The sequence below is a fragment of the Budorcas taxicolor genome, chromosome 25 (genome assembly GCF_023091745.1).
Source record: "Budorcas taxicolor isolate Tak-1 chromosome 25, Takin1.1, whole genome shotgun sequence".
NCBI lineage: Eukaryota > Metazoa > Chordata > Mammalia > Artiodactyla > Bovidae > Budorcas > Budorcas taxicolor.
The window spans coordinates 37,681,977-37,709,531 of record NC_068934.1 but is presented as its reverse complement, the minus strand read 5'-3'; the positions used below and the strand labels follow the sequence as shown (position 1 = coordinate 37,709,531).

Genomic DNA, 27,555 nt, shown 5'->3' with positions numbered 1-27,555 from the left:
CCCTTCTCTTTTCTACCCAAGTCTGTGAATCACCAGTGTTTCCGGATGGTGGAGTACACTTAGGGAACTGATTACTGGCTGGATCTGTCTCGCTCTTTTTGATTCCCCCCTTTTTATCCTCCTGGCCACCTCTGTCTCCTTCCTCCCTCTTCTCTTCTCTTCTCTGTATAACTCCGTGAACATCTTTGAGCAGTCCAGACTGTGGAACACACATAAGGAGGGGATTACTGGCTACCCTGCTCTCTCCTCTTTTGATCTCAGCTCATCTCATTCGGGTCACCTCTAACTCCCTCCTCCCTCTTCTCTTCTCCATGTAACTCTGTGAACCTCTCTGGGTGTCCCTCACTGTGGAGAAACTTTTCATCTTTAACCTAGATGTTTTATAAATGGTGCTGTATAGAAGCAGAAGTCTTGAGACTACTGTAAAAGTAAAACTGAAAACCAGAAGCAGGAGGCTTAAGTCCAAATCCTGTGAACACCAGAGAATTCCTGACTCCAGGGAACATTAATCGACAGGAGCTCATCAAATGCCTCCATACCTACACTGAAACCAAGCACCACCCAAGGGCCAACAAGTTCCAGAGCAAGACATACCATGCAAATTCTCCAGCAACACAGGAATACAGCCCTGAGCTTCAATATACAGGCTGCCCAAGGTTACTCCAAAACCGTTGACATCTCCTAACTCATTACTGGACACTTCATTGCACTCCAGAGAGAAGAAATCCAGCTCCACCCACCAGAACACTGGCGCAAGCTTCCCTAACCAAGGAACCTTGACAAGCCACATGTACAACCCCACCCACAGTGAGGAAACTCCACAATAAAGAGAAATTCACAAACTGCCAGAATACAGAAAGTCCACCCCAAACTCAGGAATATAAACAAGTTGAAGAGACAGAGGAATACCCAGCAGGTAAAAGAACAGGGTAAATGCCCACCAAACCAAACAAAAGAGAAGAGATACGGAATCTACATGATAAAGAATTCTGAATAATGATAGTGAAAATGATAGAAAATCTTGAAAACAAAATGGAATCACAGATAAATAACCTGGACACAAGGATTGAGAAGACGCAACCAAGGTTTAACAAGGATACAGAAGAAATAAAAAAGAATCAATATATAATGAATAATGCAATAAATGAGATCAAAAACACTCTGGAGGCCACAAATAGTAGAATAATGGAGGCAGAAGATAGGACTGGTGAAGTAGAAGACAGAATGGTAGAAATAAATGAATCAGAGAGGAAAAAAGAAAAACGAATTAAAAGAAATGAGGACAATCTCAGAGACCTCCAGGACAATATTAAACGTTCCAACATTCAAGTCATAGGAGTCCCAGAAGAAGAAGACAAAAAGAAAAACCATGAGAAAATACTTGAGGAGATAATAGTTGGAAAATTCCCTAAAATGGGGAAGGAAATAATCACCCAAGTCCAAGAAACCCAGAGAGTCCCAAACAGGATAAACCCAAGGAGAAACACCCCAAGACACATATTAATCAAATTAACAAAGATCAAACACAAAGAACAAATATTAAAAGCAGCAAGGGAAAAACAACAAATAACAACTGATGTTTCAATAGAAACTCTTCAGGCCCATGGCAAGACATACTTTAAGTGATGAAAGAAAATAACCTAAAGCCCAGATTACAGTACCCAGCAAGGATCTCATTCAAATGTGAATGAGAAATCAAAAGCTTTACAGACAAGCAACAGCTGAGTGAATTCAGCACCACCAAACCAGCTCTCCAATAAATGTTAAAGGATATTCTCTAGACAGGAAACACAAAAAGGGTGTATAAACTCGAACCCCAAACAATAAAGTAAATAGCAACAGGATCATACTTATCAATAATTACCTTAAACATAAATGGGTTGAATGCCCCAACCAAAAGACAAAGACTGGATGAATGGATACAAAAACAAGACCCCGATATATGTTGTCTTCAAAAGACCCACCTCAAGACAGGGAACACATACAGACTGAAAGGGAAGGGCTGGAAAAAGATATTCCATGCAAATAGAGACCAAAAAAAGCGGGAGTAGCAATACTCATATCAGATAAAATAGACTTTAAAACAAAGGCTGTGAAAAGAGACAAAGAAGGACACTACATGATGGTCAAAGGATCAGTCTAAGAAGAAGATATAACAATTATAAATATATATGCACCCAACATAGGAGCACCACAATATGTAAGACAAGTGCTAACAAGTATGAAAGGGGAAATTAACAATAATACAATAATAGTGGGAGACTTTAATACCCCACTCACAGCTATGGATAGATCAACAAAACAGAAAATTAACAAGGAAGCACAAACTTTAAATGATACAATAGACCAGTTAGACCTAACTGATATCTATAGGACATTTCACCTCAAAACAATGAATTTCACCTTTTTCTCAAGCACACACAGAACTTTCTCCAGGATAGATCATATCCTGGCCCATAAATCTAGACTTGGTAAATTCAAAAAAACTGAAATCATTCCAAGCATCTTTTCTGACTACAATGCAGTAAGATTAGATCTCAATTACAGGAGAAAAAAACTATTAAAAATTCCAATATATGGAGGCTGAACAACAGGCTGCTGAATAACCAACAAATCACAGAAGAAATCAAGAGAAATCAAAATATGCATAGAAATGAATGAAAATGAAAACACAACGACCCAAAACCTGTGGGACACTGTAAAAGCAGTGCTAAGAGGAAAGTTCATAGCAATACAGGCATATCTCAAGAAACAAGAAAAAAGTCAAATAAATAACCTAACTCTACACCTAAAGCAACTAGAAAAGGAAGAAATGAAGAACCCCAGGGTTAGTAGAAGGAAAGAAGAGATAAGAGAGCCTTCCTCAGCGATCAATGCAAAGAAATAGAGGTAAACAACAGAATGGGAAAGACTAGAGATCTCTTCAAGCAAATTAGAAACACCAAGGGAATATTTCTTGCAAAGATGGGCTCGATAAAGGACAGAAATGGTATGGACCTAACAGAAGCAGAAGATATTAAGAAGACGTGGCAACAATACACAGAAGAACTATACAAAAAAGATCTTCACGACCAAGATAATTACGATGGTGTGATCACTCACCTAGAACCAGACATCCTGGAATGTGAAGTCAAGTGGGCCTTAGGAAGCATCACTATTAACAAAGCTAATGGAGCTTATGGAATTCCAGTTGAGCTATTTCAAATCCGGAAAGATGATGCTGTGGAAGTGCTGCACTCAATATACCAGCAAATTTGGAAAATTCAGCAGTGGCCACAGGGCTGGAAAAGGTCAGTTTTCATTCCAATCCCAAAGAAAGGCAATGGCAAAGAATGCTCAAACTACCGCACAATTGCACTAATCTCAAACGCTAGTAAATTAATGCTCAAAATTCTCCAAGCAAGGCTTCAGCAGTACATGAACCATGAACTTCTAGATGTTCAAGCTGGTTTTAGAAAGAGCAGAGGAACCAGAGATCAAATTGCCACCATCTGTTGGATCATCGAAAAAGCAAGAGAGTTCCAGAAAAACATCTATTTCTGCTTTATTGACTATGCCAAAGCCTTTGACTATGTGGATCACAATAAACTGTGGAAAATTCTGAAAGAGATGGGAATACCAGACCAGCTGACCTGCCTCTTGAGAAACCTATATGTAGGTCATGAAGCAACAGTTAGAACTGGACATGGATCAACAGACTGATTCCAAATAGGAAAAGGAGTACGTCAAGGCTGTATATTGTCACCCTGCTTATTTAACTTTTATGCAGAATACATCATGAGAAACCCTGGACTGGAAGAAGCACAAGCTGGAATCAAGATTGCCAGGAGAAGTATCAATAACCTCAGATATGCAGATGATACCACTCTTATGGCAGAAAGTGAAGAGGAACTAAAAAGCCTCTTGATGAAAGTGAAAGAGGAGAGTGAAAAAGTTGGCTTAAAGCTCAACATTCAGAAAACTAAGATCATGGCATCTTGTCCTATCACTTCATGGGAAATGGATGGGGAAACAGTGGAAACAGTATCAGACTTTATTTTGGGGGGCTCCAAAATCACTGCAGATGGTGATTGCAGCCATGAAAGTAAAAGATGCTTACTCCTTGGAAGAAAAGTTATGACCAACCTAGATAGCATATTGAAAGGCAGAGACATTACTTTGCCAACAAAGGTCTGTCTAGTCAAGGCTATGGTTTTTCCAGTGGTCATGTATGGATGTGAGAGTTGGACTGTGAAGAAAGCTGAGTGCTGAAGAATTGATGGTTTTGAACTGTGGTGTTGGAGAAGACTTTTGAGAGTCCCTTGGACTGCAAGGAGATCCAACCAGTCCATTCTGAAGGAGATCAGCCCTGGGATTTCTTTGGAGGGAATGATGCTGAGGCTGAAACTTCAGTACTTTGGCTACCTCATGCGAAGAATTGACTCACTGGAAAAGACTCTGATGCTGGGAGGGATTGGGGGCAGAAGGAGAAGGGGACGACAAAGGATGAGATGGCTGGATGGCATCACGGACTCGATGGACGTGAGTTTGAGTGAACTCCGGGAGTTGGTGATGGACAGGGAGGCCTGGCATGCTGAGAAGAGCAAAGAGTCGGACACGACTGAGAGACTGAACTGAACTAAACTGAAGGGGAAAGTTCATAGCAATACAGGCATACCTCAAGAAACAAGAATCAAGTCAAATAAATAACCTAACTCTACACCTGAAGCAACTAGAAAAGGAAGAAATGAAGAACCACAGGGTTAGTAGAAGGAAAGAAATCTTAAAAATTAGGGCAGAAATAAATGCAAAAGAAACAAAAGAGACCATCATAAGAGACTAGTACAGCAATTATATGCCAATAAAAAGGACAACTTGGAAGAAATGGACAAGTTCTTAGAAAAGTACAACTTTCCAAAACTGAAACAGGAAGAAATAGAAAATCTTAACAGACCCATCACAAGCACGGATATTGAAACTTTAATCAGAAATCTTCCAGCAAACAAAAGCCCAGGTCCAGACGGCTTCACAGCTGAATTCTACCAAAAATTTCGAGAAGAGCTAACACCTATCCTACTCAAACTCTTCCAGAAAATTGCAGAGGAAGGTAAACTTCCAAACTCATTCTATGAGGCCGCCATCACCCTAATACCAAAACCGGACAAAGATCCCACAAAAAAAGAAAACTACAGGCCAATATCACTGATGGACATGGATGCAAAAATTCTTAACAAAATTCTAGCAATCAGAATCCAACAACACATTAAAAAGATCATACACCATGACCAAGTGGGCTTTATCCCAGGGATGCAAGGATTCTTCAATATCTGCAAATCAATCAATGTAATACACCACATTAACAAATTGAAAAATAAAAGCCATATGATTATCTCAATAGGTGCAGAGAAGGCCTTTGAAAAAATTCAACATCTATTTATGATAAAAACTCTCCAGAAAGCAGAAATAGAAAGAATATACTTCAACATAATAAAAGCTATATATGACAAACCCAGAGCAAACATTATCCTCAATGGTGAAAAATTGAAAGCATTTCCCCTAAAGTCAGGAACAAAAGAAGGGTGCCCACTTTCACCGCTACTATTCAACATAGTTTTGGAAGTTGTGGCCACAGCAATTAGAGCAGAAAAAGAAATAAAAGGAATCCAGATTGGAAAAGAAGAAGTGAAACTCTCACTGTTTGCAGATGACATGATCCTCTACATAGAAAACCCTAAAGACTCCATCAGAAAATTACTAGAGCTAATCAATGAATATAGTAAAGTTGCAGAATATAAAATCAACACACAGAAATCCCTTGCATTCCTATACACTAATAATGAGAAAATAGAAAGAGAAATTAAGGAAACAATTCCATTCACCATTGTAACAAAAATAATAAAATACTTAGGAATATATCTACCTAAAGAAACTAAAACCTATATATAGAAAATTAGAAAACACTGGTGAAAGAAATCAAAGAGGACACGAATAGATGCAGAAATATACCATGTTCATGGATTGGAAGAATCAATATAGTGAAAATGAGTATACAACCCAAAGCAAACTATACATTCAATGCAATCCCTATCAAGCTACCAATGGTATTTTTCACAGAACTAGAACAAATAATTTCACAATTTGTATGGAAATACAAACAACCTCGAATAGCCAATGCAATCTTGAGAAAGAAGAATGGAACTGGAGGAATCAACCTGCCTGACTTCAGGCTCCACTACAAAGCCACAGTCATTAAGACAGTATGGTACTGGCACAAAGACAGAAATATAGATCAATGGAACAAAATAGAAAGCCCAGAGATAAATCCACACACCTATGGACACCTTATCTTTGACAAAGGAGGCAAGAATATACGATGGAGTAAAGACAATCTCTTTAACAAGTGGTGCTGGGAAAAATGGTCAACCGCTTGTAAAAGAATGAAACTAGAACACTTTCTAACATCATTCACAAAAATAAACTCAAAATGATTAAAAATCTAAACATAAGACCAGAAACTATAAAACTCCTAGAGGAGAACATAGGCAAAACCCTCTCCGACATAAATCACAGCAGAATCCTCTATGATCCACCTCCCAGAATACTGAAAATAAAAGCAAAAATAAACAAATGGGACCTAATTAAAATTAAAAGCTTCTGCACAACAAAGGAAATTATAAGCAAGGTGGAAAGACTGCCTTCGGCATGGAAGAAAATAATTGCAAAAGAAGCAACTGACAAACAACTAATCTCAAAAATATACAAGCAACTCCTGCAGCTCAATTCCAGAAAAATAAATGACCCAATCAAAAAATGGGCCAAAGAACTAAATAGACATTTCTCCAAAGAAGATATACAGATGGCTAACAAACACATGAAAAGATGCTCAACATCACTCATGATCAGAGAAATGCAAATCAAAACCACAATGAGGTACCATTTCATGCCAGTCAGAATGGCTGCGATCCAACTGGAGCCGATTATACAGAGTGAAGTAAGCCAGAAAGAAAAACACCAATACAGTATACTAACACATATATATGGAATCTAGAAAGATGGTAACAATAACCCTGTATGCAAGACAGCAAAAGAGACACAGATGTATAGAACAGTCTTTTGGACTCTGTGGGAGAGGGAGAGGGTGGGGTGATTTGGGAGAAAGGCATTGAAACATGTATAATATCATATAAGAAACTAATCGCCAGTCCAGGTTTGATGCAGGATACAGGATGCTTGGGGCTGGTGCACTGGGATGACCCAGAGGGATGGTATGGGGAGGGAGGTGGGAGGTGGGTTCAGGATGGGGAACATGTGTACATCCATGGCGGATTCATGTTGATGTATGGCAAAACCAATACAATATTGTAATTAGCCTCAAATTAAAAGAAATAAATTTAAATTTAAAAAAAAAAAAAAAAAAAAAAAAAAACAAAGAAAATGACTTGGATGAAAATATGTGGCTAAATATATCCATAGAATTTTCAAGAATCACAAATTATCTAAGCATCAATTTCTTCAGTTAAGAAATATTTTATCTCTGTTCTGTCTAAATAAGCAACACCTGGCACGGTATCAAGATCCCTTAAAAACTGCACAGTATTATAAGTGATATGAAAACACAGAAGAGGGTAATGTAACCCACCCTAGATCTCAGGGTAACTCTTAAGAACAGTTTTAGCCAAGATTTGAAATAAATGGAGAAAAACAGAGTGAAACAAGAACTCTCTTCACTCAGTAACCAAATATCTCACAATTTTTAATAAAAAGTGAAGAAAGGTACCTGAAATTGAAATTCTAGACTATTGATTTACCACTGATTTGCTCTTTGAGAGAAAAATCTAAATAAATTAATGACCAAAAATACTTAAAAAAAAAAAAAGAAAGAAAGAAAGAAAGAAACTCAGGCAAGGAGGTAGAAGCAGAATCATTATCCTCTTTTTACGAGGGAGGAATCTCAAATGCAGGGAGTTTGTGACTTGGCTGTGGTCGCGATGCTTGTTAGATGTAAAACAGCCCAGAAGAAGTATTCCTGATCTTTCTCCCAGGGTCAAGCCGAAGAGAGTGCTCAGACAGGAAGCCAGGAGATGTGGAATGGATTAAGAAAGTTGAGACAGTAGAGAAGCAAGGAAGAACTTTTTAAAAAAGGAAAAAACCTCTGAGCATTCTGCATGCACAGAGACATCCAAAATGTGGAGGGATGAAAGAGAGAGATGCAGAAGTGAAAACACAGATACATACACACAGCTGTGAAGAGAGAGCAGAGAGAAGACCTAAAACCAAAAACAAAAGAAATGCTATTTCACTGGACACAACACACAGTTGCACATGTTGTGCACTGAACAATTCCAAGAAGTTCCATTTTCACAGAAGTCATGATGTAACTGGAACCCCAAGAGATATGCAAACCTTCAGGCCTACCCCAAGACCCTTGGTCCCCACAGTGCCCATGGGAAAGGACTTCTCAATAAGGGAGAGTTGAACTTTAAGACTATCAAGAAATGATTACATTTCCTTCTAACCCTGCTGGGTGAAAGAATAAAAGGATGACAAGAAAAGTCCCAGAAGGAGAGATGATGCCAATTGACAGCCCCTTACTTACATGACTATGCAGTCTGAGAGGGCCACCACCATTTCATGGTTCTTTCCTGGGTCCAAGCACTCAGGGAAGATCAAATTCTGAGTTTGCAGAAGATTACCTAGTTATATATGCTCTAATCTGCTCTAATATTCTCTTTTAAGCTACTATGGTCTGATAAGAAATATGTCCTCTTGATAAAATCTTTGCCTCCATCAGCATCTGTAGGGAGTAGACTTGGAAAATTCTCATAATACAGAGAATTCTACTGTAATCATTTCTTTGGGGCTTGGCTGAAAGCCAAACTGAACCATACAACCTATCTAAGCATGGGGAGACTCTTTCCAACTTGGAGAGAAAACACAGCTAATAATATGATGAAAGTAGATGGTGGGGGCCATGCTAGGCATTCCTTATCTCATGTGGTCTCCCTAGACACGTCACAAGATGTGCATTGCTGTCCTCCATCGGAGAGGAGATGACTAGGAGGAAAAGACTCAAAAATTAAAGTGAAGACTTCAAGAGCAGTCTACCGACATTTGAGTGGCTTTAGGTAGTGGGACAGATGGTACAGATCAGGGGCCTCTATGATGTCAACCTGCATCAAAGATCTAGGCTAGAGCACTACTATAATTGCACACTTTCAGTACTGGAAGAAATGTGATGCTGTTAGGGAAGTTAAATTGGGGAGGTAGTCTTGTTTAGGTTTCAGAAGTAGAGGAGCTGCCTCTGACAGATCTAACTTTGCCTGAATCAGGCCTGGATTACATGCCTACTTGCAGGTACACAAATTACTACCAGTATGTCAAGTAGCACCTTAGATAAGAGAAGCAATTTCCTGGAATTTCCTGAGCCCCTGGAGGTCTGGCCAGCCTCCTAGGGTCTGGAAAACCTTGACTCACAAGGTGAAACAGCATTGTAAAAGTTGAAGGAAAACCAGAGTTGCATTATTCCACACCACCTGATGATAATATCAGTTTGCAGGCTGAAATTATAAGCTGGAACCCCCAAAACTGCAATTTGAAATCTCACTCATGGGGTGGACACATTGCTCGGACCATTTACCAATTGGGACTCCAGATTGCTGTCATTTGGGCCTTCCAAGTGCTATTCAGGTCTGGATCATGTTTTTGGCCCAGTTTGGTGATGGGCATGCTATTACTTCTCTCTATTGCTTCTATTTCTTTTCTTTTGAAAATTGTATATCAAAACAAGTCAAATAATTTATAACAAGTTAAAACTGTTTATTTGTGTGTAACAATTGATTTCTTTTGTTACTAGATTCTATCAACCTAAAATGGAAGAAAACTTTCGGGAAATCAGCAATTAGTGCTGTGATCAGGATTCATGAAACCAAATGCCACTCTTTAAACAGAAAGAGGTTAAGACTAATTAAGTTGTTATTTCCAGATGGGAAGTCTTGCTTTAATGCTTGTTAACTACTGAATGGGGTAGACCCACTGAATTGTCTGAGAACTGGGACCTCAAATTAATGCAGGCTGAACCTTTAGAATTTATTGAATATTTGTTAGATCCTGCCAACTGAGAAAGAACAAGAGTGTACCTCATTGGTTTGCAGAGGCTGGATTCTCCACTCTGCCTCCCATACGATGCATGAATCCAAATCATAATCGCTTGAAGAGAAGTGAAAACTGGAAAAAGAATTAAGCAAGTTGCAAAGATGATTTTTTGTGTTACGATAGCGAAATTATATTTTAGCTAACCAAGTCTTCACTTTCCAGCTGATACCTGAAAAAGCCACTGCAAAGTTTGCACAAGCTAAATATCACAATTGCCTCAGTAAGGTAAACAAAAAGAAAGTCCATCTGTCAATAGCCAAGGTGGACGTTGAGGGGAGATACTGGGATGATTGTGATGGGAGATTAATACCTCCGTCCATGGCAGAAAGTGAAGAGGAACAAAAGAGCCTCTTAATGAAAGTGAAAGAGGAAAGTGAAAAATCTGGCTTAAAACTCAACATTCAGAAAGCAAAGGTCATGGCATCTGGTCCCATCACTTCATGGCAAATAGATGGGGAAACAATGGAGGCAGTGACAGACTTTATTTTCTTGGGCTCCAAAATCACTGCAGACGGTGACTGCAGCCATGAAATTAAAAGACACTTGCTCTTAGGAAGGATAGCTATGACAAACCTAGACAGTGTATTAAAAAGCACAGACATTACTTTACTGCGAAAGGTCTGTATATTCAAAGGTATGGTTTTTCCAGTAGTCATGTATGCATGTGAGAGCTGGCCCATACAGAAGGCTGAGCGCCTAACAATCGACACTTTTAAACTGTGGTGTTGGAGAAGACTCTTGAGAGTCCCTTGGACTATAAGGAGTTCCAACCAGTCCATCCTAAGGACTGAATATTCATTGGAAGGACTGATGCTGAAGTTCCAATACTTTGACCACCTGATGTGAAGAGCTAACTCAATAGAAAAGACCCTGATGCTGGTAAAGACTAAAGCAGGAGGAGAAAGTGATGACAGAGAATGAGATGGTTGGATGGCATCACTGACTTGATGGACATAAGTTTGAGCAAACTCCGGGAGTGGGTGGTGGACAGGGAAGCCTGGCGTGCTGCAGTTCATAGGATCGCTCAGAGTGGGACATGACTTCATGACTGAACAGTAACTACAGATCTTTGGATCTGCTCTGGATCCTGCATCCTGGATCCCCAGTGTCCTTCCAATAAATCTCCCCTTTCTTGAAGTACATCTGGAGTTGGGCTCCTCTCACTTGTGGTTCAGACTTGATTTTAGGCCCTGTCTGGGTATGATGCACTGCCACCCATTGACCCAAGGAGAGGCCCCCATTCATATCAGCACCATTGAGATGAAATCTTTATTCTTTCTTTTTTTAATAATTTTATTTGTTTACTTAGTTTATTTTTGACTGTGCTGGGTATTCTTTGCTGTTCAGGCTTCTGTTTTCTCTAACTGTGGCTAGTAGGAGCTGCTTTCTAGTTGCAGGGTGTGGACTTCTCCCTGTGATGGCTTCTCTTGTTGCAGGGCAGGCATTAGAGCACCTTTGGGCCTCAGTAGCTGTGGCATGTGGGTGCAGTGATTGTGGCTCCCAGACTCAGGCTCCCAGACTCAATGGTTGTGGCGCAGGGGCATAGTTGCTCCACAGCACGTGGGAAATTCTCACATCAGGGATTGAACCCCTGTCTTCCACACTGGCAAGTGGATTCCCTACCACTGAGTCATCAAGGAAATCCCAAAATCCTTTATTCTTTCCTGAGACGAGGGCTTTGCAGAGCACCAAGCACAGTTCACCAGCATCCCTGAGCCAGAGTGCCCTACATGTGAGTGAGTGTGCGTTTGATGTGAGCCTGATTGATTCCTGTAGCAGCCTGGATTTACACTGCAGGAGCCAGGCCAATCCTGTACTTTTCCCGATCATAAACTGAGAAGTACAGCTTCAGGAAGACATTCCCCAGGACCCAGGTCTCTGCCTCGTTCTTAGGCTGTTTGACATTCCGAAAGGTGCTGTAGCAGAGGCCCTGAGAACTCTGGGGGAGAGGGAAATACACACCAGTCAGTCTGAGCCCCTACCTGCCTCCCCCAATCAAGATCGAGAGCTGGAAGCTTCTCAGATTCATATCCCTCCTTTGATAAGAATCAAGTGGGTCTCTTAGCAGCTGCAGGAGTCGGGGTTCACCCAAGAACAAGAAAGGCCAAGACCTGTGGTTTCTATGAAGCCTGGGGGTGAGGGAGGGGAAAATTGGGCATCTGGGATTATCAAATGCAAACAATCGGGCCCTGCTGTATAGCACAGGGAACTATATTCAATATCCCATGATAAACTATGATGGAAAAAATATGAAAAATACATACATGTATATGTGTAACCGCCACTTTGCTGTACAGCAGAATTTAACACATTTTAGATGAACAATACTTCAATGAATTTTTTAAAAAAGGAAGAATGGCCCAAAGTTCCCTCACACTCTGCTGTTCCTTTCCTTCTGACCTCAGCTCACTCTTTTCTCGGCAGAGAATGCCTTTTTCTTCTTGATCCTCACAACCCTTGTCTTTAAGACTTCACTCAGGCCCTCTAAGTCTTCTTGGACACACCCTCACCCTCCCTGGCCACTTCAGGCTGGGTTGGGTGACTTACCATGATGCTCCCCAAGTCTGCAGCCCTCATCACCCCTAATCTGTCCCTGGTGCCCCTTTGCCCAGGCCCCAGGGGTGCCATTTGCATGGAATTTGGTATAGATTTGCCTCAACCCAAGCAGGCTTCGTCATTCCTCCATGAGGCTGAGGGTTTAGAATTACTGAAGCTTTCTTTCTTCCTCAAAGCCTTCTTTGAGCCCATCAGCCTGCTCTGAACTCCCACAGGGAGATGACATGAAGCCTCCACCCTGTGCTGGGGCTGAGCAGCCACTGTGTAGCCTTTATTCAACCTACCTCCCCACAGAGGGGTCAGTACCCCACCTCACCAAGGGGATGCTGGGGCTTGGCAAGGGGAAGTTGCACCTAAGGAATAGGGTTACCATGTAAAATATCATCCCAACCTGGACACTTTCAAGATTGGAAGGGAAACTCTTAACCCCTATGGTGGCACAGCACACTGGGACTGTCCCCAGCCATACTTCTTGCCACTTGGTATATTTCAGGGATTGCTAGAGCTGACTTTCTGTGTTCACGCATCTGAGGTCTCTGGTTGAACTGAAACTGAGGCCTTTCGTGTTCCCCTCTCCTTGTGACTCCCACCAGTCCAGCACGGAGTGGTGTCTCCACATTTATTTCAGGAGGATGGATGTCCCAGACTGCCCTTCTCTCTCAAGTGGTTGGTTTTGTGGGAGGCACTGGCCCAGCCACAGGGGCACAGCAGCATCTGCAATGGTTTGACTTGGCCTGCAGAGGGCGCCCTCTTCCCACCAGCAGCCCAAGGGTTCTTGCAAGTCCCAGATTTGAGAACTAGCCCTCAGGATTGGCCCCTCACCTCATAAATGTAGGCTTGAGCGGGCACTGGGTAGTCGATGCCCTTGATGGTGAAGATGAGAGGAGGCAGGGTGCTGGTGATGTTACATGGAACTGTGTGCTGTTAGAGAAAGAGGGAGAGAGGTCAGCTCAGCTGATCCTTGTTGTTTGGGGAGCCTGGGAGCGACCATGTGGCACGACCCTTCACCTGCAGACTTCCAAAGGGCCTGACGTGGATGAGCCTCTGGATTTTGGCGATGTGTCTTCTTGGGCCAAGCAGGGATGTAGTCCCAGTATCCATAATAGCCTGGCAGCCACGTTTACAAGCAATTACCTCCCCATTCACGGAGATGCTGAGAGAAAGTGGGACAAAGCGGACACCACGGTCACTCTGAAGTCTCCCCCACGACTGCCCCTCCCTGACCGTCTCCTGAACAGCCCTTCAGCTCTTGCCCTTCGCTGTTTTCCTTTGCTCTGGTCATGCCCCCTACTTTGACTTGCTTTCAGTTCTTGAATGCTCCTGTCTCTTTCAGGCCTCAGGGCCTTGGCACCTGTTGGTTGCCCTTCCTAGAAGAGCCCCAACCCCTTTGTCTAGCTAATTTATCCGCATCTTCCAGGTTCCTGATTAACTGTCGCTTTGTCAGGGAAGTCTTCATCCCAGACTAGATCAGGCTCCTGTCTTGCTCGGTCTCTGTAGACTCTTCCTCGTGTCTAGCAGGCACCAAGGTGGTAATTCACTGTGTGTGTGCCTCGTTTCACGTGCATCTGCCTCACGAGATGTGAGGGCAAGCTGCATCCTCAGTGCCTCCCCCAAGTGCCCAGCACACAGGCAATGCAAGTGTACGTTTGTTGAGTGAGTGAATGAAGAACACTCAGAGACTTATATCTGGTGTCTGACCAATCAATGACGGGTCAACCCACACGGTGAAGATGGAGGTTCCCTGGGGCCCCAGATTCTTGGAGTGGTGGGGGGGGGGGGGGGACACAAGCTGCCTTGGGAGAGGTTGTCTCCCAGCACCAGCCCCTCATCTGGCTCAGACACTGAGGGCCCCAGCCAGGGGATGCTCAAGCTAACCCAGAGGGCTCCAAAGGACAGGAAAGCTTTTGTCTGAGAGTATCACACAGAATGCCATCAATGACTGCCCCTTGTTCTCAGGCCACTCCTGGATCCCAGCTCCCTGATTCTCTCTGAAACAAGCCCTGCCCCACTGTGTACCCCAGAAAGTAGGTAGGTACCTACAAATAGAGGGAGTGTCTCTTTGTAAGAGATGCCCTCAGGTCTCAAGACTGCAGCCAACCTCTCTCCACTGCTAGGTAGCTTCTCTCTACGGAGACGAGTTTTCCTGGTTTGTCCTTGTTTGTTATTTTTATTTTTATTTTTCAACTCTCTTAGTCTTTCCCTATTTTTAAACTAGCAGTTCTGTGCTCTAAGAACCTTCTCAATCCTAGGCAACCCCGGGCAGTTGGTCATCTGAACACAACCCTGTTCAGGCTGGTGAAATTCTTCCTGATCCTCTTTTCACCACACAGCCAGGTCCTCTAACCATGCTGCCTGCCTCACAGTGCAGTGGGTCCAGCCTTTCCCAAGCTGCACAGGCCTCTCTGGACCCTTTCAGGACCCTGGCCAGAGGGCCGGTCAGAAGGCCTAGGGTGTTATGGTCCCTTGGGTGGTGTGTGTGTGTCTTTTTGTGTGTGTGCCTGTGTGTCTCTGTGCTTGTGTCTGGCCACCTGTGTGTATGCTTATATGTGTGCCTGTGAGGGTGTTTCTATGTTTGTCTTTGTGGGTGGACATGTCTGTGTGTGAGACTGTCTGTGTTAAATCTGTGTGTGTCTACACGTATCAGTGCACACGTGTGGGAACACTGCTGGACTGGCCCTTGGAGGGTGAGGCTTACCGGCCCATGGTTATCTGCCAGTAGTGGGTTTGGGACACTGGTACCCAGTTGAGCTTTCCTGTATGGTAGGAGTGGTCCACCCCACCAAACATAAGCACACTGCCATTCTCCCTCCGGCTGTTGAGAGAAATGAGAGAGGGGCTCTTTGGAGAGTAACGCCAGCACTGTCTGAGGGCTGTGCTTCTCCACCATCAGAGACACTACCATGGTCCCCATTTTACAGATGTGGAGACTGAGGAACTGAGGGGTTGAGTACCTGACTCAGGTCTGTCACCATCTAATCAGAGCCACAGAAGTTTGAAGCCTGGCCTGGCTCTGACCACTCAACCTTCTGAAAAGGGCCTGGTCCCCTCCCACAACCTGAGTGCTCAGAGATCCCCTCAGAGGACTCCGTGCTAGAGGAGTCTGGCATCCCCCTTGCCTTGCCTTTCATTTTTCAAAACTTCCAGGCCCAAAGGCACTAACGGCATGGGTTCAGGGTCACCCAGGGTTGGCATCACTGGTCTATGACCTACACTGACCATGAGGCCCCACACTCAGCAAGCCCCAAGCTCTATTACCCTCTCTTGAAATTCCTAACACTTGTTGAACAAGGGGTCATGCATTTCCATTTTCAATTGGCTCCAGCAAACTGTGTAGCTGGTCCTGGGCTCCTGGTGCAATGTTAGTGAGAAAGGAAATATTCCCACCATTCCTCTCCTTCTTTCCATATCAAATTCACAGCAAATCCGGATGCCCTTCCTCCAACCTGTACCTTGACACCTTCCATTGCTCTCCCTCTTCCCCCTACCCCCTAAACCAAGCCACTGCCCTCAAGTGGTCTATAATTTTTCATGCAAGTAAAAGCATGTTTCAGCTGATTTGGAGAGGGTGTTTGTCATCTCAGACTTACCTGCTCAAGTAGAAGGCAAAGAGAGGGTAAGGAATAAGTCCAAGGTTCTTCAGGTTGTCAAAGAGTGGGGTGGTTCCTTGGATGGCGAGGCTGGGGAAGCCCAGGCCCAGGATACCATCAAAAGGTACATTTTGAAAAAAATCTTTGGATAGGTTCTGGCTCAGGGTAAAGGTCTGGTTGAAGTGGAGAAGGTTCCCAATCTGTGGGAGCAGAGAGTAACTTTGATGCTCAGTCGTGTCTCTTTGTGACCCCAAGGACTATATGGTCCATGGAATTCTCCAGGCCAGAATCCTGGAGTGGGTAGCTTTTCCCTTCTCTAGGGGATCTTCCCAACCCAGGGATTGAACCCAGGTCTCCCACATTGCAGGCAGATTCTTTACCAGCTGAGTCATAACGGAAGCCCAGGAGAGGAGAGTGTTCCCACATAAAGGACCTGAGGCCTGGCTCTGCCCTGCATTGGCCTCAAACAGTTAGACCAAGCTGGGAGAGGAATTTGGGTTCCATTTGTGTGGGGCTGTGGATTTTAACAACACCTGCTTCTCCCGCAAACACCATCTGAGTGAATCAGACTGGTCTCATGCCTTCTGTACAGGTCGGGCAACCAAGACTCAGGACAGGATTGAATAGCTCCCCCTTGTGGACAAAAAATGAGTAGAAAGCAGGGTAGTCTTCTCTTCAATATTACTATGATCTGAGGACAGAAACAGACTGAATTCATTGCAGTGCATTGTGGATTCTGCATCTGCCCAGAAGACAGAAGCCCATTATACAATGTCACTGGCAGGGTTCTTATGAAAATTCTGCCTGGGAAACTAACTTTTGGGGATATACGTGCACACGTGTGTGGCAGGATCAGGGAGTGTGGAATACTCAGACATTTTGTGGAAGGCACGCTATAGTTTTTATTAGACTCTCAAAGACCCTCGAGAGTGAGAACCCATTTATCAGGCCCCTCTCACATCTGTGGCCTCCTGCTTTTCCTGTCTGGATACCTGAAGCCCTGGGCTGCCCCCAGAATCCCAAGCAGTTTTATCCTCTCCCCAAATACCTCACACCTGCCTGAGTCCTGACTAGCCAGCCCAGCTCACCTGCTTAGCACATGTGTGACCTTGGCAAGGACTTTGTTCTCTGAACCTCAGTTCCTTCATGTATATCATGAGTTAATTATAGTACCTGCTGTGTGGGTTTGTTTTCGGATTAAACAAGTTTCTTATTGTTCAGTGGCTAAGTCGTGTCTGACTGTTGGCGACCCCAGGAACTGCAGCACACAAGGCTTCCATGTCCTTCACTATTGCCCAGAGTTTGCTCAAACTCATGTCCATTGAGTCAGAGGTGGCATCCAACCTCTTATTCTCTGTCACCCCCTTCTCTTGCCCTCAATCTTTCCCAGCATCAGGGTCTTTTCCAATAAGTTGGCTCTTTGCAGCAGGTGACCAGAGTATGGGACTTTCATTAACACTTTCACTTTGAACAAGTTATTACCACGAAAATTCCTACTACAGTCTGAGAATATAAAAGTGGGTGTTTTTCCCCCATCTCTCTCAGCTCACACCATAATGAACCTTCGGCTCTTCACAGGCAAAGAAGCTGCAAATCCACACCCCAAGCCACTCTCTGGGTTAGCCAGGAAGAGTTTCTGTGTAGGCAGGGGCGTTGTCTCCCCAAGGATAGAGTCCTTCCAGGCAGACCTACAGCCATTAGAGGACGTTCGGAAGGATAAACACCTCCAGCTGGTCCTGCATCTGTTTTGTGAGCAGCAGTTGCTCCCAGGGCCAGCAGCTTCTGGTTTCCACATTACCTGAATGACGTCTTGGCCAAGGACTCCTTCTATCCTCCCGGAGGCATAGATGAGGTCGCTGCGGTTGTCCAGGAGCTTGAAGGTGGTGGACTTGTGAGGGTTGAAGAGATTGTGTGTCACTGCAGACAAAGAGATGATTGTGCTTCAGGTGCCAAAGATCGAGAGCAGGGTGGGAGGGCAAGCACAGGATGCGGGGGATGGGGAGGGGGTACTCACAGCAGCTCGGACTGTGGCAGTGGATGGAGGGCACCCACAGGTCAGAGGAGCCGGTGTCAAATATGACCGTGAACTCCTGAGGGGGCGTTCCAATGGCGATGGTGCCGATGCAGATGAACTACAGGGGCCGGGAAGGAATGGTTAGTGCAGACCTGGATGCCTGTCCACCCCCTTTCCATCCCCAATTCCTCCAGTATGGCCTCCTGCTGGATTTCCCAGGTCTCCTGAAATCACTTTCCAATCGCCCAACCTCACAGCCTCTACTCGGACTGGTGTCTTCGTTTGAAAAGCTCTCCAGTCTCACCTCTATGTCCAGCGTGAGCCCCTCCTTTCCTAGGACACCCCAGGCTACTGATATAATCTCAGACCATGTCTGATCAACAGCACTCAGGTGGCCCCTTATTTAGACACGTATTTACCCTCTCCCCATCTCTCAGGATGGCCTGTGCATTCTTGAAGAAGAGACTAGACCTTTGGCAATAACCACACTATTAGATTTGGGGGGAGGGCCTCACATGCCATAGGGACTCTGTAACTTTTTACCAGTACCACTCTTGGATCTGCTGAGACTGAACTTGCTCTGCCTGGGGATTCATACTTGATTTCCAGCTGTCTTTATCTTTTGATCTGCATGGTTTACCCTTCATCTGTAACTGAGTGGCTCACTTAGTTCAGAAAGAACAATCTCCCTCAAACTAATGATACACCTTTGGCACAGAAATGGATGTTTATCTGCCCCCTGGTCATTGCTGGGCCCAGTCACCACAGACCAAGAGTTGAGGATGAGACTGCCTTCTCCTCTGGGAATGGGTCCCTGTTCCCCCGTGTTTCTGCCTCCTGCAGGAGCCCCAGCCCCAACAACCCCACTGGCATCTCCACTTGAACCCCAGTGCAAAGCCAGAGCACCAGGGGGCGCTGTGGAGCACCATCCTTCCAACACACTCACATCATGGTAGTTCCTCAGGGGATGATAAATTATGTTTTGGTCATTAGCGGCATTCTGGGACAGGCTGTAAGGGTGTTCCTCAGAGAAATTTGTCAGCAAATTTCTTTCCCTTAGGGTTTCTCGCATGCTCTTCATTTGCGTAATAGGGATTCTTTCACCAGCCATGAGGAAAAGAAAACAAAGAAGGGGCCGCCATCAGCTGTCTGTGTTATAGAGACTGTCATACCTGACGTTGGAATGGCACTGTGTATCTTCCAAGCATTTTTACGAGTGTCACCTTATTATGAGGATGCCATGCAATGACCATGGCAAAGACCTAGGTCTGAACATAGGTTCTGTTGCGTAATCTTGGGTAAGGCATATGACCATTGAAAACTCAATTTCCCCGTTGGTAAAAAGGTGCAATAAAAAAATCCCCACCAAAACCACCCCCCACATAGAATGGCTTGGATATTAAGCGAGATGATGGATGCAATGCACCTGATATACAGGAAGTCTCAGCAATGGCAGCCATTACCATTGCTGTGGTCATCCCACTGTACCCGTCTCAAGGAAGCTCGGGGAGGGAGGTAGAAGGGATTCATCATCCTCTTTAAACAGGGGACGAATTTGAAATGCAGGGAGTTGGAGACTTGGCTGAGGTCACACCGCTTGTTAGAGCTAAAAGAGCACAGAAATAGTACTAACTGATCTTTCTTCTGGGCTCAAGCAGAAGAGAGGAGGCCAGGAGATGGGGAATAAAGTAAGGAGGTTAAGAGAAGCCAAGAAGAATGCTTTTAAAAAGGAAAAAACCTAAGAGAGTTCTGCACGCACAGAGACATCCAAAGAGGTAGATAAAATAGAGAGAGAGAGTTGAAGACACAGACACATTCACACAGAAATGAAGAGAGACCAGAGAGGAGACCTAGAACCACATACAGCAGACCACACCTACAGGTGCACAGGCTGTGCACTGAACAGCCTCAAGGAATGCAGTTTTACACGGGACACGATGTGGCTGGACCCCAAGAGCCGTGCGATCCTACAGGCTTGCCTGGAGAGCCTAGGGCCTCACAGAGTCTGTGGCAAGGTACTTATCAACAAGTGAGAGTTGACTTTAGACTGTCAGGGAGTGATTACATTCCCTTCTAACCCTGACAGGCGGAAGAGTAAGAGGAAGAGAATGAAAAAAAACAAAAAAAGGGATGATGTCACTTATAGTCCCGCACTTACATGACCATGCACTCTGAGAGAGCTACCAGCCCGAGGAGTCCAAGCCACTTCATGCTTCTGTCCTCGACTGAAGTGCTCAGGACAGACTGAGTTCTGAGCATGCACTGGCAGTGAAGATTACCTAGCTATATATGCTCTAACCTGCTCTAATGTTCTCCTTTAAGCCACCTTGAGTCTGATGAGAAATATGAACCTCTAGATAAAATCTTTGCCTCCATTGGTGTCTGTGAGGAGTGGACTTGGAAAACTCTCATAATAAAGAAAATTCCACTGTAATCTCTTCCTTCATTCGTGGGTGAAAAACCAAACAACTTGTAGATAAAACACTGTTAATAAAGTGAGAAAGGTAAATGTTAAGGGCCATGTTAGACATTTGTGATCTCGTGGGGTCTTCCTGGCCACTTCATGAGATGTGCATTGCTGTCCTCAGTTGGAGAGGAGACTGCTAGGAGGAAAAGAGGTCAAATGGCAGAGTCAGACACGCCTGAAATGACTTGCACAACACAACACAGTGCGGTGACATATGAGTGGCTTTAGGTAGTGGGACAGATGGCACAGATCAGAGATACCATTGACACCAAACTGCTTCGAAGTCCTAGGCAGTTTCAATATTGGAAGGAATGTGATGCTCTTTGTGTCTGACTCTTTGAGATCCCATGGACAATAGCCTGGCAGACTCCTCCGTCCATGGGATTCTCCAGGCAAGAACACTGGAGTGGGTTGCCATTATCTACTCCAGAGGACCTTACCGACCCAGGGATCAAACCCGTGGCTCCTGCACTGGCAGGAGTTTTCTACCACTAGCGCCACTTGGGAAGCTGTGATGCTATTAGGGAAATGAAAATTGAGGCAGTATTCTTCAGGCTTCAGAAGTAGGAGAGCAGGCCTCTGATCAAATTCTGACTCTTCCTGGACTCGGCCTGGAGTACATGCCTGCTGCAAGCACACCAACTGTTATCAGTGATGTCAACTAGCACCTTAGATAAGAAGAGGGAATGAGTCTTGGAATATCCTGAGCCCTTTGAGGCCTGGCTAGCCCCCAGGGTCTAGAAAATCTTGTAATTCACAAGGTGAAAGAAAATGCATTGTAAAAAATTAAAGCCAAACTGGAGCTGCACTTTTACAGGGAAATTGATGATGATATCAGTTTGCAGCCTGGGATTATAAGCAGAGGGCCCCAAAATCGCAATCTGTAGTCCCACCCATGATGTCCAAGGACCACCTAGGACTCTTTCCCAATTGGGATTCCAGATTGCCTTCTGGAACTTTCCAGGGCTCTTCAGTTCTGGACAAGTTGTCAGCCCAAGTTGGTGATGTACAAGCTGTTACTTCTCTCTGTTGATTCTATTTCTTTTCTTTAAGAACTGTATATTGAAATTAAGTCAAATAATTATTTTTACAAATTGAAATTCTTTGTAAGGAGTTGTTTATTGTGTTATCAGATTCTTTGAACCTAAAATGAAATAAAACTTTCAGCAAAACATCATTTGCCCCTCTGAGCCAATTCATGAAAAATGCCACTCTTTAATCAAGCTTTTATTTCTGGACGAGAAGATTTGCCTTACTTCTTATTAGCTACTGAATGAGGCATATCCATTGGATTGTGTGAGAATTGGGACTCTAAATTAAAGCTGGCCAAAACTTTAGAAGTTACTGAGCTTTTGTAGGTCATTCCAGTTGAGAAAGGGCAAGAATAAGTGGTGCTGGTCCCATAAGGTTCATGAAGCCAAATTAAGATTCATTGAAGAGAAATCAAAATTGGAGAAAGAATTAAGCAATTTGCAAGAATTATTGTCTGTGTTACAATGTCAAAATTATATTTTAGCTGGCCAAGTCTCCACTTTCGGATTTGTAGCTGAAATAGCTACAAATCTGCACCTGTTCTGTAAGCAGCAGTTGCTCCCAGGGCCAGCAGCTTCTGGTTTCCACATTACCTGAATGATGTCTTGCCCAAGGACTCCTTCTATCCTCCCGGAGGCATAGATGAGGTCGATGCAGTTGTCCAGGAGCTTGAAGGTGGTGGACTTGTGAGGGTTGAAGAGATTGTGTGTCACTGCAGACAAAGAGATGATTGTGCTTCAGGTTCCAAAGATGGAGAGCAGGGTGGGAGGGCAAGCACAGGATGCGGGGGATGGGGAGGGGGTACTCACAGCAGCTCGGACTGTGGCAGTGGATGGAGGGCACCCACAGGTCAGAGGAGCCGGTGTCAAATATGACCGTGAACTCCTGAGGGGGCATTCCAATGGCGATGGTGCCGATGCAGATGAACTACAGGGGCCAGGAAGGAATGGTTAGTGCAGACCTGGATGCCTGTCCACCCCCTTTCCATCCCCAATTCCTCCAGTATGGCCTCCTGCTGGATTTCCCAGGTCTCCTGAAATCACTTTCCAATTGCCCAACCTCACAGCCTCTACTCGGACTGGTGTCTTCATTTGAGAAGCTCTACAGTCTCCCCTCTATGTCCAACGTGAGTCCCTCCCTCTCCTAGGTCACCCCAGGCTACTGACTCTAATCTCAGACCATGTCTGGTCGACAGCACTCACGTGGCCCTTTATTTAGACATGTATTTACCCTCTCCCCATCTGTCAGGATGGCCTGTGCATTCTTGAAGAAGAGGCTAGACCTTTGGCAATAACCACACTATTAGATTTGGTGGAGGGGCATCTCACATGCCATAGGGACTCTGTAACTTTTTACCAGTATCACTCTTGGATCTGCTGAAACTGAACTTGCTCTGCCTAGGGATTCATACTTTATCTTTTGATGAGATATGGCTCACCCTTCATCTGTAACTGAGTGGCTCACTTAGTTCAGAAAGAACAATCTCCCTCAAACTAATGACATCTTTGGCACAGAAAAGGATGTTTATCTGCCACCTGGTCATTGCTTGGCCCAGTCACCACAGACCAAGAGTTGAGGATGAGACTGCCTTCTCCTCTGAGAATGGGGTCCCTGTTCCCCAGCCGCAACATCCCACCTGGCACCTCCAAATGAATTCCAGTGCAAAGCCAGAGCACCAGGGTGCGCTGTGGCGCACCATCCTCCCAACACACTCACATCTAGTTTCTCAGGGGATGAAAAGTTGCCCTTGAGTCATGAGCAAAATTCTTAGACAGGGTGCAAGCTTCTTCCTCCGGGAAATTTTTCACCAAGTTTTTTCTTTTCCCCCCGAGGGTTACTTGCGTAGTCTTCATCTTCGTTAGAGGGATTCTTTCCACAAGCATGGGGTAAAGGAAGCAATGAAAGGGCAGCAATCAGCCATATGTGTTATAGTAGGACTGCCATGGCAGAAAGTGAAGAGGAGCTTAAAAGCCTCTTAATGAGAGTGAAAGAGGAGAGCGAAAAAGTTGGCTTAAAGCTCAACATTCAGAAGACGAAGATCATGGCATCCGGTCCCATCACTTCATGGGAAATAGATGGGGAAACAGTGGAAACAGTGTCAGACTTTATTTTTGGGGCTCCAAAATCACTGCAGATGGTGACTGCAGCCATGAAATTAAAAGACGCTTACTCCTTTGGAAGAAAAGTTATGACCAACCTAGATAGTATAGTCAAAAGCAGAGATATTACTTTGCCGACTAAGGTCCGTCTAGTCAAGGCTATGGTTTTTCCTGTGGTCATGTATGGATGTGAGAGTTGGACTGTGAAGAAGGCTGAGTGCCGAAGAATTGATGCTTTTGAACTGTGGTATTGGAGAAGACTCTTGAGAGTCCCTTGGACTGCAAGGAGATCCAACCAGTCCATTCTGAAAGAGATCAACCCTGGGAATTCTTTGGAAGGAATGATGCTAAAGCTGACACTCCAGTACTTTGGCCACCTCATGCAAAGAGTTGACTCATTGGAAAAGACTCTGATGCTGGGAGGGACTGGGGGCAGGAGGAGAAGGGGACGACCGAGGATGAGTTGGCTGGATGGCATCACGGACTCGATGGATGTGAGTCTGAGTGAACTCCGGGAGTTGGTGATGGACAGAGAGGCCTGGCGTGCTGCGATTCATGGAGCCGCAAAGAGTTGGACACGACTGAGCAACTGAACTGAACTGAACTGAGGACCGCCATAGCTGGCGTTGTTATGGCACTGTGTATTTTTTTAAGCATTTTAATGAGGGTCATCTTATTATTAGAATGCTGTGCAAAGACCATAGCAAAGACCTAGGTCTGAATACTGGTTCTGTTGTGTAATCTTGGATAAGCCATAAGACCATTTGGAGTCTCCATCTTCCTGTCAGTGAAAAGGTGGAATGTAATAATCAGTATCCCTCATATAGAATGTCTTGGGTATTAAGGAAGATGATGGATATACCCCACCTGATATATAGGAAGTCTCAGCAATGGCAGCCATTACCATTGCTGTGGTCATCCCACTGTATCCTTCTCAAGGAAGCTCGGGGAGGGAGGTAGAAGGGGTTCATCATCCTCTTTAAACAGGGGAGGAATTTGAAATGCAGGGAGTTGGAGACTTGGCTGAGGTCACACTGCTTGTTAGAGCTAAAAGAACAGAGAAATAGTACTACTGATCTTTCTTCTGGGCTCAAGCAGAAGAGAGGGTGAGAGAGGATGCCAGGAGACAGGGAATAAACTGGGGAAATTAAGAGGCTAGAGAAGCAAGAGAGAGTCCAAATTGAAAAAGAAAAAAAAAAAAAAAACTGGGAGATTTTGCATGCACGGAGATAGCCAAAGAGATGGAGAGATAAAAGACAGTGATACAGTGCTGAAGACACAGACCCATACACGCAGAAGTGGAAAGAGAGCTGAGAGAAGATCTAGAAGCAAATGCAGGAGAAATGCAACAGGACCACACCAACAGTTGCACACGTTGTGCACTGAACAATTCCAAGGAGTGTCATTTTCATTTAGGTCATGATGTGATTGGCACCCTTAGAGATATGCAACCCTGCAAGCTTATTCCAAAACTTTGGGCCCCAAGGTGCCTGTGGCAAGGTACTTATCAATAAGTGAAAGTTGAAGTTTAAGCCTGCCAGGGAATGATTACCTTCTCTTCTAACCTTCACAGATGGAAGAAGAGAGGACAACAATAAAAATCCCAGAAAGACAGATGATGCCACTTACAGCCCCTGTACTTACATGACTATGCACAGAGGGCTACTAGACAAGGAGTCCAAGCCACTTCATGCTTTTTTCCTGGGTTCAAGTACTCACAGAACAGAGCTTGCCATGGTGACAAGAGCTCCCAGATATATATGCTCTTATCTGGCCCAATTGTCCCCTTGAGGCCACTAATCTGGTAAGATCTGGTAAGATCTGATAAGAAATACATACCTCTTGATTAAATGTTTACCTCCATCAGTGTCTCTGGGGAGTGGATTTAGAAAATTCTCAGAATAAAGAGAATTTTACAGAGATTGTAGTCTCTTCCTTGCTGCTGCTAAGTCGCTTCAGTAGTGTCCGACTCTGTGCAACCTCACCAGGCTCCACCGTCCCTGGGATTCTCCAGGCAAGAACACTGGAGAGGGTTGCCATTTCCTTCTCCAATGCATGAAAGTGAAAAGTGAAAGTGGAGTCGCTCAGTCGTGTCCGACTCTTCGCGACCCCATGGGCTGCAGCCTACCAGGCTCCTCCAGCCATGGGATTCTCCAGGCAAGAGTACTAGAGTGGGTTGCCATTTCCTTCTCTGATCTCTTCCTTGGGGGTTGGCTCAAAAAACAAACTGAAGTGCACAGACCATCTAAGGGTGGGGAGGTTCTTTCCAACTTGGAGAAAAAACACTGCTATTAACATGATAAAAGTAAAAGCTGGGGGCCATGCTAGACATTCATGACCTCATGAGGTCACAAGATGTGCAGGGCCTTCCAAGCAACTTCATAAGATGTGCATGGCTCTCTTAGTTGGTGAAGAGATTGCTAGAAGAAAAAGTGTTCAAAGGCAAAGTGAAGACTTTAGGGGCAGCCCAGTGACCTATGAGTGACTTCAGGTATTGGGACAGATGGCATAGATCAGGGGCACCTTTGATGCTAGTCTGTGTCAAAGGTCTAGACTAGAACAGTGTTACAGTTACAGAGTTTCAATATTGTAAGAAATGTGACCCAGGCATACACAAGATACTTAATATCAGCCAACAAACATATAAAGAGAAACCTGTGTGCTGGAGTCTGGGTTCAGTTCAGTTCAGTTCACTCGTTCAGTCATGTCAGACTCTTTGCGACCCCATGAACCGCAGCACGCCACGCCTCCCTGTCCATCACCAACTCCCAGAGTCCACCCAAACCCATGTCCATTGAGTCAGTGATGTCATCCAACCATCTCATCCTCCGTCGTCCCCTTCTCCGCCTACCCTCAATCTTTCCCAGCATCAAGGTCTTTTCCAATGAGTTACCTCTTTGCATCAGGTGGCCAAGGTATTGGAGTTTCAGCTTCAACATCAGTCCTTCTAATGAACACCCAGGACAGATCTCCTTTAGGATGGACTGGTTGGATCTCCTTGCAGTCCAAGGGACTCTCAAGAGTCTTCTCCAACACCACAGTTCAAAAGCATCAGGTCTTCGCCACTCAGCTTTCTTTAGAGTCCAACTCTCACGTCCATACATGACCACTGGAAAAAACCATAAACTTGATGAGACAGACCTTTGTTGGCAAAGTAATGTCTCTGCTTTTCAATATGCTGTCTAGGTTGCTCATAACTTTACTTCCAGGGAGTAAACGTCTTTTAATTTCTTGGCTGCAATCATCATCTGCAGTGATTTTGGAGCCCAGAAAAATAAAGTCAGCCAATGTTTCCACTGTTTCCGGATCTGTTTCCAATGAAGTGATGAGACTGGATGCCATGATCTTCGTTTTCTGAATGTTGAGCTTTAAGCCAACTTTTTCACTCTTTAACTTTCATCAAGAGGCTTTTTAGTTCCTCTTCACTTTCTGCCATAAGGGTGGTGTCATCTGTATATCAGAGGTTATTGATATTTCTCCCAGCAATCTTGATTCTAGCTTGTGTTCCTCTAGCCCAGCGTTTCTCATGATGTACTCTGCATAGAAGTTAAATAAGCAGGGTGACAATATACAGCCTTGACATACTCCTTTTCCTATTTGGAACCAGTCTGTTGTTCCATGTCCAGTTCTAACTGTTGCTTTCTGACCTGCATACATGTTTCTCAAGAG

The 27,555-nt window shown here is 44.5% G+C and overlaps 1 protein-coding gene across 1 annotated transcript; it reads right to left on the bottom strand.

The window, feature by feature from the left end:
• Positions 1–11,917: 11,917 nt before the first annotated feature.
• Positions 11,918–20,547, bottom strand: LOC128068975 (pregnancy-associated glycoprotein 2-like). Its single transcript, XM_052662255.1, has 9 exons — positions 20,447–20,547; positions 19,235–19,385; positions 18,289–18,406; positions 18,073–18,191; positions 16,275–16,474; positions 15,383–15,499; positions 13,696–13,840; positions 13,510–13,608; positions 11,918–12,070 (listed from the first exon to the last, which is right to left on the bottom strand). The coding sequence occupies exons 1-9, from the start codon at positions 20,545–20,547 to the stop codon at positions 11,918–11,920; spliced, it is 1,203 nt and encodes a 400-aa protein (XP_052518215.1).
• Between the last annotated feature and the right edge of the window lie 7,008 nt (positions 20,548–27,555).